This window comes from Oryza brachyantha, chromosome 10 (genome assembly GCF_000231095.2).
Source record: "Oryza brachyantha chromosome 10, ObraRS2, whole genome shotgun sequence".
Classification (NCBI taxonomy): Eukaryota; Viridiplantae; Streptophyta; class Magnoliopsida; order Poales; family Poaceae; genus Oryza; species Oryza brachyantha.
Genome location: NC_023172.2, coordinates 13,096,368 through 13,112,232, shown reverse-complemented (window position 1 = coordinate 13,112,232; position 15,865 = coordinate 13,096,368). Strand labels below are relative to the sequence as shown.

Below are 15,865 nucleotides of genomic sequence, written 5' to 3'. Positions count from 1 at the left end.
TGAAAACCGAACAATACTGATTTATTTGGAGGGCATAACCAAAGTTTTAGTTTGTTCATCAGCACCAGCAAAAGTACATATGAACAACGACTTGGGAGTTCAGAATGCTTCAAAACAAACACTTCGAAATGTTTTCAGAGCAAGCAACGCGGACACACCGATCCATCCAGCGATCGATCGCAGCAGCACAAAAAAAAACAAAGAAGAAAGAACTCTTCTTGGAGTCGCCTCGTCGATCACTCACTGCAGCTGCTCCCGGAACACCCTGAGCACGTCGACGAACGTGACGATCCCGGCGAGGCGGCAGTCGTCGTCTTCGTCGAGCACCCACAGGTAGCTGGCGCGGTGCGCGAGCGCCTGCATCATCACGGCCACCAGCGAGCTCGCGGGGCTGCACACCACGGGCTCCTCCGTCGAGCGGCGCCCGTAGCTCCCCGACGACGGGCGGCGCAGCTTCGCGGCCCGGCCGTGGGCCTCGTCGTCGGACGAGGAGGAGGAGGAGAAGGCGAAGGATGACACCGCCTCGTTCTCCACCAGCTCGAGCATGGCGTCGAGGCCCTTGCTCTTCAGGCCGGCCTTGATCGCGCGCGAGATGTGCTCCGGCGGAGAGCCGAAGTAGTCGATGTACGCCATGAGGTCGGCCACCGACAGCGTGGCGACGGCCGCGGCCGCCGTCTCGTCGCACGACGCGAGCAGCGCCGGGGAGATCTCGCCGACGAGGTGCCCGTAGTCGTCGACGACGGCGACGGCCGTCTCCGTGGCGATGGCGCGGCGGAGGAGGGGCACGGCGGACAGGGCTGCCTCGTGGGGCCGCACCGAGAGGACGTCGTCGGCGCGCACGAGGCCGAGGGAGGAGATGGAGCGGCCGGCGACATGGGAGAAGAGGGAGATGGAGTTGAGGAAGTAGCGCACGAGGTCCTCCTGCGTCAGCCAGCAGAAGTCGCCCCCGCCGCCGCCACCACCGCCGCCGAGCTGTTTCCTGCGGCCGCCGGAGCGGAGAGGGACGGCGAGCACCTGCGCGCCGCTCAAGACGGCATCAATCGCCTCCAACACACTGCAACAAAGAACACAAAATCACACTGATTAACCAAATCGAACAGAATCAACTTCACGATCAGAAAAAACGCAAGAACAAAAACTAAACTCCACTTATACTAGTCAAAGATAGAACATTCCACCTCGGCACCCGTCAAGATCCTACCTTTATCCCCTCACCCCAAAAAAATCCAATCTAATACCACCAAATGCGCCGTTTTCGAACCTCACGACGACGAGAAAACCAAAAAGATCTCCTCGACCGCTACGAGCTGGAGGCAGCTGATCCTATCAGGAATCCAGCAAGAAGACATGGGTGCACGTCGCAATCTGTACCGCGCCACGCAAATCGCCACCACGAGATTGTCCCCGGTGAGTCGGACGATTTGACCCGGATGGGCGCCTTTTTCTTAACCAGATTTCATCCACTTGTTCCAAACACTTGGTATTCGCATATTCCAATCAAAGATCAAGAAAATTTCATGTGGTAACTTTGATCAGGGATATTCGGAACCAACTACTAAATTTCTGATCTTTTTCTCACAAACCACCTCAAGAGTCAAGATCCAATTCTTCTTTTTTTACTACCACATAAAACTCGCAGAAGTAAAATGTCGTCATTTAATCGTTTCATTTCGCTGGATCTTACTAACTCAGGGAAAGGATATCATGAATATGTCCATCGTTTATCCGTTTTATTGCGGCAATAGGATGCAGTGGCGATTTTAGCCTAACTCGTGTTCTTGCCGAGCATCTTAACCATTTTTAATCAAGATTTAGTGGGGGATTTTGGCCTAAAAACGCGTTCTTGGAAACCTAATAACACCACCCGGTTTTCTCAAGACGCGTCGTCCCCAAAACCTAACAAGAAATCGAGCAGGGTGGGAAAATCGGGCAAGGGAAGGGGTTTTACCTGGCGCGGGGGTCGACGCGGCGGACCTCGCCGGCGCCGTCCTTGGGGAGGAGCGCGGAGACGGGCTTGGAGAGCGCGGCGGCGGGGTGGGCGAGCGCCCCGGGGGCGGCGCAGAGGAAGCAGAGCACGTCGGCGAGACCGAGCCTCCCGGCGACGGCGCGCGCCGGCCCGGCGGCGACGACGGCCGCGACGCAGGCCCCCCCTGCCCCTCCTGCTGCTGCTTGCGGCGGGCCCCTCCTCAGGAGCGCGGCGAGATCCCCGGTGGCGGCGGAGAGCGGGAGCGACCTCACGGCCGGCTTGCCGATGCACAGGTCCGACACCTCATTACCCAGCAGGCGCGCTTCCATGCACTCGCGGGGCGAACCCTTGCCGGTTTCGAGATCGAAACCCTCACAAACTAATTCCTCGACTCGACGATGAACTCGCGAAGAGATCGGAAGACGAGATTTTGATTTCGATTTCGATTTTTGGGGGTGGGCTTTGAGCCTTTCACCGTAGCGCGGGACGGGAGGCATATATATAGGCTTTGGGGAAGGTGGCTGGCCGCGACGCGGGTGCGCCCACGCGTGAACCGATGACAGGTGGGACCCACCTCCCGTGGGACCACCCGGTCAGTGGGTGGTGGGGTTTCCACGCGTGGTCGGTTCAGCTTCCGCCCGTGGTTTACTCTGTCTCTGAGGCTTTGGATTCGCGCGCGGCTCGGGCTTGGGTTCTGGAATCGGCTCGAGCCGAGCCGAGCCGACCTGGGAAGTTTGTTTGTTTTTTACTTCAGTTTTCGGCATGTTTGTAAGCCTGAATTCAGTTTTTTTTGGGTCGTTGTTGTTGTGGTGGTTTCTTACGCTCACTATTTTGTTTCTTACTGTATGTTTTCGAGATGCTAAAGGGCATCAACTTATTTCCGAAATAATATATTTTCTATCTATCTTATTTTTATAAAATAAGTTTATTTTGACCGATCATTACGTCGAGGCTTGTAAAAATCATGAAATAAATACATTGTGATTAGATAAGGTGAAGAATAATTATTGGGGTTTGACAAAGTGTAGAATATTATAATCTCCTTATTTTGTATTAGTACGTGTATGATGGATGAAAAATGAAGTTATTTTTAAAAAGTATATATATATATATATATATATATAAGCTTATCATCTTAACTTTCTAAAATAGATTTTAAACTCTCTAATAATTAATCTTATCATTTACACTATTAAATAAGATATCACAAAACTTAGATGATCTTTTGTATTTCTCTATAAATAGTACTAATTGACAGCAGAACTTTAAAATTAGGCCCTACTTCGAATCCTTCGAAGTTTCTTTGTAGTTATTTAAGAGTATAACTAAATGAATTAGATATTTTAAATCAAATAAGCCGTTTAGATGTTTGGAAGATTTGCTCGTGAAAACTCTATATTATGGGAAGAAAAGGAGATAGCCTTACTACTCTTTACATGCCAATATATGGTTGACGCATACTATGCCAGTTGTCAAAAGCAAACTGCTCTTATAAAAAAAAGTCTTAAATATATCTATGATCCCTTGTTATAAGGGTATAGGAGCAAACATATTTTAAAGAGATAAGAGTAGAGAGAGAATAGATGTGAGTTATTAATTTATAGTTGGCTCCATACGGGCTCCAAGACAAAATATGTGTATGATATATGGGACCATGTATTGATGTTTTGTAGGTAACTATTGTAATTGACTATTAGATTGACTATAAATAAATTAAAGCCAGTAAGTTGTCTATACTATTGAACTTCTCTAAAACTCATTACAACCAGTCTTCGGTGGAAAAAGAAGGCAAGAAGCCAATAAATGTGCAGCACGAATTGCCAGCTTAATTCTCAACTCTAACCAGCTTACAAGAACAGGGGTGTGTAAAACGTTCTTGAGTCAATTAGGCATTCTTTAAAAAAAGCTTTGACGTAATGGTATACCTTAAATATCATGCAATGGCAACATCAATGGGGGTAAAATATTTTTCGGTGGATGTATTCGAAATTTTTAATTCAGTTATAGCTGTAACTAAACAATATTATAAATCCAATTGCGCCTCCATAGTTGGTACTTGATAGGTTAGAGAATATTAGAGGACCCAGTTGAAATGAATAAAAATGCAACGAGGAGAGTAGTACAGAATTAAAAACACCCGAGTTAGTAAACGCCATGTGTGATCATTTTGTAGTTACGGCCAGAGCTCAGGTTTAGGTCCTGTTTAGTGTGCAAAAAGTTTTAGCAAAAACATCACATTAGATATATGGACACACATTTGAAGTATTAAATGTAGTCTAATTATAAAACAAATTACAGATTTCATCAAGAAACAGCGAGACGAATCTTTTGAGCCTAATTAATCTATCATTAGCACATGTAAGTTACTGTAGCACTTATGACTAATCATATACTAATTAGGCATAAAGATTCATCTCACGATTTTATCCATAACTCTGTACTTAGTTTTAATGTTTATACATATTTAATGTTTCATTTATGTTCCAAAAATTTAATATGATATTTTTACAAAAATTTTTTGGAACTAAACAGGCCTTATTTTACTAAACTTTTTCCTTGTCACAGCCGTCACGGCTGAACAAATGCTTTCGTAGAAACAGGCAGCAGCAGCAAAGAGGTTTCTGCCTGGTGGGTTTTGACCATGCCGTTTGACCACCGTGTATTTTTTTTCCAGCTGCTTGCCGGCAGTGGCAGGCTGGCAGCAGTGGCATTGCGCTGCCTAGTGGATGCGCTTTTTCAATACTGTTAAATGGAAGTGTTTTGTAAATGGTTTCTTTTGTGATCACGCTATAGACTAGAACATGGTTAATCTGTTTTTCAAATGGTATGCCTTAGGCTGTAGTTTAAATAACTGACATGAAAAAAAAGAAACTTTTTTATAGCAATTACTACTTATAAAATTTAAAAATAGATTAATATGATTTTTAAAACAACTTTTTTATATAAAATTTTTGTAACAAATATACCGTTTAACAGCTCGAAAAACGTGCACATGACAAACAAATGAGTCTGGTTTAGTAGGAGGAGAAAAAAAGCGCAGCCTAACGCATATACACATCAGTACATATGCTAGCTCACACGCAACATCGTACTCACACACTTAAAAAGACCGAAACAAACATGCATCCCTTATTTCTTTATAAAATTCTATTAAGAATATACTATTTATACGTGTATGAAATACTTGTAGACATTAGAGTGTGAAACTCAACGAATGGAGTCATCGTCGTGACTTCAACATCCTACAATCTATGCTTTCGCCTTCTACAAATAGTTTTGACTCGGTATATTTTGGGGGCATTTGGAATTTGTTTTGGCCATAATAGGAAAACAACTCGTTTCTAACGTGCGAATTTTTATACTCTGTCCCTCGCAAAATAATTCTATTCTTCTCTCGTCATTCCCGTACCAGCTATTTAAAAGACTAGAATATCCTTCATTTTATCAAACTCTAATACAATTAATTATCACCTATTTAATATATTCATAAATAATTTATTTCTTACTTTTACAAACCTAATACAGTGATCACTCAAAAATAAATTTATTTTAAGATAGGCTGGTACAAATAAAAATAATCTTATTTTGAAAGAGATGCGTTAGCTCGGCAGTTGGCAGTAACACTGTCCCACTACTGGCTTGAAACTCAAGATTTTAGATACTGGATAGGATCGGTTTTCTCCTTCCAATTTTTTTTTCGGAAATTCACTAAATTTACGTGTTACGCATGGGCTTATATATTATGAATCGCTCCTATGATAGATCGATTCTTGTAAAGTAAAATTGTCTAGAATTCTATATTGTTGTAAATTAAGAACGAACAGTTAACATCAAGTTAAATCAAACAGTAAAATATCTTTGTCTTACGGTGATGATTGTTTGTTTTATTCACGAAAAAACCAAACGACGTATTTGCAAATAAAAAATTTATATATGTTCTTATTGATCTAAAATCCAAGACCAAAAATAAAACTTAAATGAAAAAAAATCCTAAAATCTACTCCAAATTTAAGATTAAAATTTAGAGTTTATCTTATAAACACAAAAAAAAAAGATAGAGCTCTTACGTCTCGATCACATCTTCAAGAACTTTATTCTCTGGCTAGTATTGCCCAAATTTGATAAGATTTTTTAAAGACTAATTTGACAAGATGGTAGGTGCAGCAGGACTTAGATCCTCCACCATTATATTAGTATCATTACCATAGTTGACATATGGGTTTCATTCTCATTCGGATCACATGTCAGTGTTTATAATAATACTATCATTATATCATTATGGTAGAGGATATGAACCCAGTACACCATGCACTCATAAGTCTAGCTCCCTCTGTATGATGACAAGGACTTAGTTTGGACCTTTCGCCATTTTTTTTTCTAAACAATTATATTCTTATTTTTTCCTTCCATTTCTCCGGCGTGCGTGAAGCAGCACATCTCTAGGATTATTCATGTCACCTTCCTCCCTTTGTTGGCTTCGTGAAAAGGGAACGCACAAACAAAGATCAAGCCCATATACTAGCCTGTTTAGATCGTACGGGTGGTTGTACCACAAATAAGTTTTCATCAAGAGATAGAGAGGATTGTGCTCAGTCTAATCGCCCCCTATTAAGGACAAAACGCTGACGCTTGAGCTGATTGCAACATGAAAGTGACGAAAAGAAGATTGTCGCCGTGTATATGGTGCTTACTACTATATCACAAAATTATCGTCCATCACCCATCACAACTCACGCATATCTTTCCAAATTTTTATGTGTCGACCAGTTAGAGAATATCCAGTGTTAAAATAGATAGGAAATTACTCAATTGCAATACATGAATGAGGTCTTCTCTAAAGCTTCTTAAATCTAATCTTTTGTACGGTGGTTTATACTACATATATCTTTCATTGAATGGGAAAAGGAAAAAAATGCCAAATTGTAAACAGTTTTATCTTTATTGATTTGATAAAGAAAGGCACCGTCATTCTTGTTTAGCCACCGTCATCTTGTTTAGCCGCAGCAAAATTATTTACACAGTTACTTAATTAAATAAATTAAAATTTATTTTAAGATAAAGTTTAGTTTATTTTTGTTAAACTAGAGCTGATCTTAAATTACTCGTATGTCAACTCATGTCCACCCTTAGTCGGCTACGCCGGTCCACTCTTATTAATAACCTCTTTGGTTAATATATTATTATTGTTCCTAAATGGATCGACAAATCACCATTCTAACACGTGCAAAATGCTCCATTTTGGTGAGGTTATTTTTTTAATTAACCTGGTTTACTTCATCCAGAGTCAGCCGCCGCAGCCGTCTCCAGAACATTCCTAGTGTATCACTCGTCAAAAGTGAAGGATAAACATTGAAGTCAGTAAAAAAAATTGTTTACTGCTCTACCAGAGTGAGCCTGGAGCCAAGGCCAAGAGGCAGCCTGGCTCGAGCTGTTAAGCCGATCTGGCTGAGCCGGTTTGGCTGGCTCGCGAGAGGCCAAGCCGCGGACGCGTGGGCCACGTGGCGCGCGGCCCCACCACGTGGTTGCATGCATCTCCCGCTGCACGCGTGGGCCCCCGCGGACCTTCCGTGCCACGGACTCCGGGATCCTCTGCGGCCACACAGCCGATCAGGTGCGGCCACTTCGGCTACTTCCAGCTCAGCTGCAGCTTCACGCCAATCTGCTGCAACCCGATGTCTATCTGCCACAGTGCCACTGTCTGAACCAGCTGGCAAAATAGTAGCACAGGTCGCGTCGTTCCTCGGACGTTAGAACTAGCCGATTAGCATAATACAAAATCAGAAATATAATTAGCAGATGAGTAAATGAGAATTAAATATTGAAAAGTTGAAAATATATTTATTTGATTTAAAAACTTCTTCTACAAGAAAATTTACCGTGAAATACACTATTTAGCAGCTTGAAAAAATGTGTTAATTAGCCTAATGTAATATGAGAAATATAATTAGTATACAATTAATTGACAATTATTAGTAAGTTAGAAAACATATTTATTTGTTCTTAAAAAAACTTATATATAAAAGTTTTTTATACAAAACATACTATTTAGCAGCGATACTGATTGAGTAGCTAATCTGATTAGATAGAGTAGTTTAGAACAGGGGCCATAACACAACTGGATCAATCTCCGTACGTACACTAACCTGGTTTTTAAATGACGAGGCATGAATCATGACAGACAGACACGGCCCCCCCTGCGTGTGGGTGGCTGTTCGTGACTTCGCGCACGTAATTTAGACAGCTCGTCGCCGTGCGAAAGGCCACTTTTATTGAATGAAAACGAAAACAGTAGTATGAATCTACATCGTGAGTGAATATCATCTTCGTCTTTTTTTAGTGTAACTGATTGACGCATTTAACTTAACATGGTATCAGAGCCAGAGGTCACGAATTTGAATTCTGGTTAGAACACACTTAAATAAATTAATTGTAGCCCACTCCAATATTTTATGTTTAAGACTTGAGGGGTCTGTATAAAGAGCTATCAGATTAGACTTTTAGGTGCTGGTGCATGCATATTCCAATCCGAGCCGAAAGAAACTGGCCGTCTTCCTTCTAAGTTCTAATCTTTTCCCGTTTCGGCTGCGCTGCTGGTCTGGTCCGTGCGACGATCGAGTGGCTGGAGTATTAGCGTCAGGGTCACCGGTTCAACGCGATACAGCGACGGCGACGGGTCAGTCAAAGTGTCAAACACGGCAGCAAGCATCCGTTCGGTTCACCGGTTTTCCTCCCTCGGTCTCGCGTCGCGCACGCGTGGAGAGAAAACTCACGTTTTTGTTTTACTTATGTTTATAAAAAATTAAATACTTAATTTAATTTAGAGCTGATTTTGGAAAAAAAATTTAGTGAAATTTATTTCTTTAGATAGCAGAGAATGGATTTTTCTTAAGATAATCTTAAATAAGTGTGAATATTCATTGTTTTGTATTATATTAGAGAAAACTAAAATATATAACTTTATGATAAATTTGTGTGTCAAATATCATATTAAAATAGATAAATATATCTTATTAGAGTTTTAAATAAAATATTAGATATAATTATAAAAAATACACATTTACTGTTACCGCTGCTATTAAAATGCATCATAACGATACCCCTAAAATTATGTATGCAAATGTTTTATTTATAATTTTTTTTAACTATCACCCTCCGTGCCGCCGTGATTATCCGCTACGAGGCGGCGGGGGGTTTTGCTTCGTTCGCCTCTTTATCCGCTGATGTGGCGCCGCGCGTCGAGCGGCTCGCTGTCACGTTGGTTGCGGCTGGCGGGTTGGGTGGTGGTGGCAGTGATCGGTTATCATCGTCATCAGGTGAGGCGTGAGCGCGCGCGCCCGTGAGGCGGTGGTGCCTGGTGGTACGTGCTGCGCGCGTGTTGGCCTTTTTCGTCCGCTTCGCCTCACCTGTTCAGCTCTGCTCTGCTTCACTCCTGCATCTTGTTGGCCTTTCTGCCTAGGCTAGCTGGTGCCTTTTTCCGTGCCTTGCGGCCTTGGTGAAGATTGAGCGAGCTGCAAGTTCTCACGTTATCTTAAAAAAAATAGAAGTTTGTAAAGTAGCACTCGAAATATGAGAACATGCAATTTGAAGAATTTAGAAAATAAGCTAGAAGGAGATGCTACCCCGGCCAAGAAAATATTAATTTATCCTTATTATGTTTCGCACGAACCAATATACACCAAAAGACTAAAATATATTTATTTTTTATCAATTTAAAATATATTTATCCTCTACTTTCTCCACACCTAATAAATTTGTCCCGTACTTTCTCAAACGCTAATGCAATTTTTTGGATAGAGAGAGTGAAGCTAAAAAAGCACAGTTTTTGCATATTCAGAGAAGCTAAGTTGTTTCTCATTGTCTTCTCCCAAAACAGCGGCTGTGTTGCTCTGAATGACTGAATTGGAATTATTTTTACTCCCGTAGTTGCAGTATTTTTCTTTTAAGGTCATGGAGGAAACGACACATTCATGGCTGGGCGGGGAACAGGAGATTCTTGCTGGAAGCACGTTTCGGATTTTTCCCGATCTTTTCCTAGGATCTTAATTTTACAATGCTTGGTTTGTCCTTTTGCTCGAGTAAGTTCAGGTTAATTATATACTCCGTGGTTAATTGATCCACGAAGAACCACCTACCATATGAAGAGACAGGTGGACCACATGGTCCACATGCACGATAACTAGCTCTGTCAGTGCCTCACACACTTACAAATTAACCAGGTCCGTCCAACTGCTTGCGTGTAAGTTAATAAGGCTGTGTTAATTTGGTTGTCTTCCGTGATCACTTATGTATGTATATCTAAGTTGTCGAATGATTAGGAAAGGAAAGCTTATATGTGCTGAATCGATGGAATCATGGAAATGTCAATTTTCCCAGTTCCTACTTGTCTAACTTAGATAGGTAACTCAGCTAAACCACCCATGAACAAACTACCTCCAAATACCAAATACCATTTTCTTCGAGCTACAACTGAAGTTGCTTACCAACTAGTCGAGAAACCAATAATCAACCGAACGGTCTAACCAAGATTGGCAACCCAGCTAAAACAGCCATGAACAGCCTGCCTGCAAATACCATGTCATCAAACAAAAACTCACAGCTGATCGACTCATAATTCATAGACCAGAATGACAATGGCATGCCTCAGGATAAGAACAAGTGACGGTGCTAGCTGCACAGTGCCATGCTGCCAGCCACTAGTTCGTGTCGGCTTTCTCACTTGGCAGAACGCGAGGGAAAAAAAAAAGATCCCGATGGATGCAGAGAGAAAGGGTTTTGGGCTCGCGTACGAACGAACGTACAGTACGTGGTGGTCTCCCGGCCTCCGAAATGGTTGGCACGCAGCAATGCCGCTTTGGGCGGTGACAGCTGCAGCTGCAGGCCACGTCCACCATCACATGGAACGCGACAGCTGAACCCATATGTAGCTAGCTTTTTTTATCGGCAGGGGTGGATACCGGGTGGGCTCACCTACGGGGCTGTTGTTCATGACATATCAAATATTTAGACTAATTATAAAACTAATTTTAAAAATAAGAGCTAATTCGTATGACAAGTTTTTTAAGCCTAATTATTTTATAATTAACATATGTTTGCTGTAGCACTATACATGCTAATCATTGATTAATTAGGTTCAATAGATTTGTCTCACGAATTAGTTCAAGATTATAGATAAGTTTTATTATAGTCTATTTTTAATATTTATAATAAGTGTCTAAACATCCGATATGATATGGAGCTAAAAAAGTTTAGCACCATCCAAACACCCCTCTAGTTAACGAGCTCAAATTAAAATTCAAGCTCGGTTCCACTTATGAGCTGGCATGTTGAGCTTATTAACAAGTTATATCTCATTTAAAACATCTTAATTTATAACTTACGAATTTATTATATATCAATATAAAAATAGGCACTAAATTAACTAACCAAGAACTCAACGGATATAATAGCTTCAATGCGATTTTATGACTAAACACTAGTTAATAAAGTCTATATACATATAAAAATATAGTGACATTTAGTAGTAATGAGCTAAAAACATATCTTAGCCTAACGTATTAAGACTACAAGTTCAAATGAAGTTGGAACCGATTTTAACCACAAGTTTCAAATTTTTTGTCCACCTTACTTCTCGATTCTAAAATATTCCCTCCGATCTAAACAAAACAAATATAGGATCCGATGTAACACATCCTATGATATGAATCTAAACAAATCTCAACCAAGGTCCGTAATACTATCATGTATCACGTTCAATTATAAATTTGTTGATTTTAGAATAGATGAAGTGTATTTCATTTAGAATGTATCATGTCATCTGCTTATTCTTTTGTATAAACCAATGGTTTAAATCTACAGTTGGTTCCCTCCTTCAGGAGAAGCCTCCACTATTGCTTCGGGTTGTCTTCACTTGTTCCTCGTCTCGGAGGGAAGCCTTCAGTTACATCGAAGCCCACCTTTCAGATTTAGGTAAGTTGTTTTAACAAAGTTTTTGTCGAGGCACCTCTCTTCAACACATGGATTTATGGTTAGACCAATCCCTAAAATCAAGGGCAAATCCTACTTATGGGTTTTTATATCTTCTTCCGTCCAAGGCACGTATAAAGGTGCCTATTAGCTGATTCTTTTAGTCATCACGTAAGCAAATTTGCTGATATGGAAGAGAGAAGGAGAGAGAAACTGTTGTTATGCATGGCAACGGCTTAGAGTCGACCCTTAGTATTTATTAAATGAAACTTTCTTGCATGACAATGTATAATAAGGAAAATAGCTTAATAAAAAATATATTTATTGCATTAATGAAGAAAACACATTTGACTATACCTTTATACGTATCATTATAAAATAGACTCTTGTTGCTGACATAGCTTAAGATAGAGCGTTGAACCTGTCCTAATCTCCATAATTTAAGATTGGGAGAGTACACAGGAAATGTACACAGGAGTAGTAACACACTGACTGCTGAGTGGGCTTGCAGAGTGTGGTTGGTGCCGTTTGGATTTTATTGTGCGTGTGAGCAGATCAGCAGATGCATGCAGCAATGGAATGTGGAGCCCTCAAGCTAACTGCCAAGAGAGAGAGAGAGAGAGGGGTAGCAGTGTGGTCCTAGCTTTGGTGTGGCTAGGACAGTACAGGAGTGGAGTACAATGCATGTTAGCTAGCAATAGCATGCTGCCTTCGTTTGTTTCGGTTTTGCAATGATTGAATGGTTGAGCAATGGGAGCAGTTATATGGGGTGATCGTGTTGTTCGCTTATCAGAGCAACATGTGCTCATTTGTTGACAGAATACGAGGATTATCTGATATTTATAAACGATAAATTAACTATTATAAAGTTAAAAATCTATATTAGTTAGATAAGATAATAAACTTAAGTTTTTTTTATTGAAAACATACCATTTAATTATTAGAAAAATATGCGCAGAAGCACCAATGAAAAAACTAAGGAGAAGAGCACACCCGTATTACTATATGCTACGTATCTCTGTAAGAGGAAACCACGCAGTCAAAGCAGCACTTTGTGTTTAGATGAGACGAGATCAGCATCAGCTACCGAATCTCTGTGTATATCTCGATCGATCGATCACCACACGCTAATTTTTTCCGTTTCTTTGGATTCCAAGCTCTCCCTCGAGCGATCGCTCGCTGGGTTAAAACCGGTTGCGTGTTTTTTTTTTCTAATCTCTCGTTGTTTTCGTCGTGATGTCGCCTGCCATTCGCCCGTGCTTGGTGATGTGTCATGAGTTGATGCGGCGATGACCATGGTGCGGTAAAATCGCTGGAACGGGAAGAGCGAGCGAGCGAGAGAGCTGCCAAGATAGAACCGTCATCGCTTAAACGGTGGGATCACGAGCATCATTGCACGGCCCGCAAAAGATGGGGGGAACAGGGTGTGGACCTCGGGTGGTCGTAGCTAGGCACATTGCGTTGCATTTGCATGCATGTTTTTCCATCATGCTGCTCCCTTGCACTTTGGTAGCATGGGCACATGGGATGTCAGTGAGGGCGCCTGCTGCTGCTTGATGGTAGCAATTTTACTCAGTAATTTTGTACGCTTTAGTCCTCTTTAAAAACTTATGTCATAAGTAAGTTCTTTAGAAAACTTGAGAGACTCTTTGGTTGAGAATTGGCATTAATTTTAGTCTTGATACATTTTGTGGCATACAAAATGATAAACTAAGCTTAGTCAAAATTAGCCAAGAAAATGGAGTGAATGATATGTGAAGCAACCGGCTTAGAGTTTAGCTACAAGTTAAAGTTGCGGTAAAAACCAAAGACTAAAAATATGACTTGCCTAGGGTTAAGCATGGCAAAGTGAGTTGCCAACCAAAAACAGATCATTTAACTTTTTGTCATTATTAGAAATGGCACCTAACATATTTGTAACATGATGTTTATGACATGTGGACCCAGTGACAAATATGTTAGCACTATTTCTAAGAGTGGCAAAAAGTTAATTATTCCAAAAAAAAACACTCTTATTCTAGCAAAGTCATTTCCGTCGAGTTCTAATGTCTTAGTGCCAATGATTCTAGTACCAACACCCATTTTTACGCTAATCCCTTTAGCGTCGAGGACCTATTAACAACCTATTTGTAAAATGAAATATTTATCTTACGATTCTTCGGAAGGTATATATATGTAAATATGTTATTTATAAAAGGTTATCGGCACCAGCCTCCTCCACGTCATCACTCGACTGAAACGAGGGCCAAGGATTGTCACTGGAACTTACCGCCGGGGTAATTAGAAAATGGTTCTTTCATAAGCTATGTTTTTTTAGTACCCTGTTATGTTTGCAATGAAAACACGGAGAGGATGACTTTTTAACAAAATGGAAGAAGAATTAACACAATACATTTTGTTGTACCGTACACATAGTGCTAAACTAATCCATCGATTTTTTATCGTTTTATGTGTTAACTACTTTACCTAGCCCCTCTATGTGTATGTCTCGATCAGTAATAGATGTCACACTCTCTGCGCCTAAGACGTGCGAATTAATTTACTGGGAAGCGAAATAATACCAAATTTGTAATACCAGCGTTGTTCGCGATTTTGTTTTAGGTACTCTAAACGCAATCCCTAAAGTTCCGTGTGATGAAACGGACGAAAGTTGATGAATTTGGGAGTTAAGTTTTCATGGTGAAACATGCACACTTGAGTTACAACCTTTCATTTAACACGGATTCTAGTTTGAAAATAAAAGAAATTATGCTTTGCAATTCACCAAAACTGACAATTAATATCTTCCTGGGTTTTCCTTCGATTACAACATGTGATGAAGTGTCCCATCGTACAAATACTACTGCTACTAGCACAACCTTACAAAAATGGGCTCTGATGCAACCTGCTCCAAAAATGGGCCTGACGACTTTGTGAAACAGGGGCCCAAAAACCCAAGAATCTCCCACAGAAAAAAAGCCACAACGGCACAACCTAACAGCGAACCTGCCTCCTCATCGCTCCTGTTTAGTACCACCTCGCAATTTCGACTGGTTCCACTCCAACTTATATACTCACTCCGCACACGGCAACTCGCCGAGCCAGGTAGCGGTGGCTTGTAACCCGAGAGGGGGCAGTGAGGTGGTGCGGATGCCTGGTCGTTGCGGTTGGGCCTGGGTTCCGTGGGTACGCACTATGCGGCCCGCCCGTTCCAAGTTGAATAGTTGTGCGCTGGCGCCTGGGCGAAGGCCCGAGCGTCCGTTCACCTGGAGTGGTGGGCACTGCGTGAGGCTGGCTTCACAGAGCAGCGAGTACCGCCCGCTTCCAACGGTGGAAGGATAACGGGCCGCGGCTACCCTGGCCCGCTTCTGGCCCAAGAGCCCTCCATGGTAGACCACCATCCTCTTTTTTTTTTTTGAGTCCAGGGACTATTAGCTGTCTAAACCATTTTTTTCCCATACCAGAGCCTTTTTTTGAGTCCACATACTCACAGTCCGTTTCACAGCTGTTATGCTAAACCATTATTTCGTACTCCATAAGTCCATATGTTTGATTAATCAGAGCCCAGAGAGACATGGAAAAATTATTTACTGCTCTTTGTAAAATCAAAATTACAACAGTTTTGAGACCCCAGCAAGCAAAAGCAACGGGCAAAAGTTGAAAACCGAGCGCATTTGCACTGACTGGTCCACCATACAGCTACTCATATGCCCAAACCAACACCTCGACGGCTGGACACCACCAAAACACCAAAATTCAAATTCCCCCGTCGCCGCGAAATGACCACGCCACCCCGACCCCGTCCAAACGGTCGACCAGATCCACCCGTCCATCCACACCCCACCCCCTCAATCCCACCGTCCAACCCCCAAACCGGAGGGGTAAAATCGTCCATCGAAAAGCCTCTTCCCTTTTAATCCCGCTCCCCCCCAACCCACCACCCCGCCGCCGCAGCCG

General features: G+C 41.9%; 1 protein-coding gene across 1 annotated transcript; it reads right to left on the bottom strand.

Moving 5' to 3' along the window:
* On the bottom strand, positions 1 to 2,426 carry LOC102705850 (CBS domain-containing protein CBSX5-like). The gene is made up of 2 exons (XM_040528372.1): positions 1,949 to 2,426; positions 1 to 1,054 (listed from the first exon to the last, which is right to left on the bottom strand). Exons 1-2 carry the CDS (start codon positions 2,293 to 2,295, stop codon positions 241 to 243), a joined length of 1,161 nt encoding a protein of 386 aa, XP_040384306.1. The 5' UTR covers positions 2,296 to 2,426; the 3' UTR covers positions 1 to 240.
* Between the last annotated feature and the right edge of the window lie 13,439 nt (positions 2,427 to 15,865).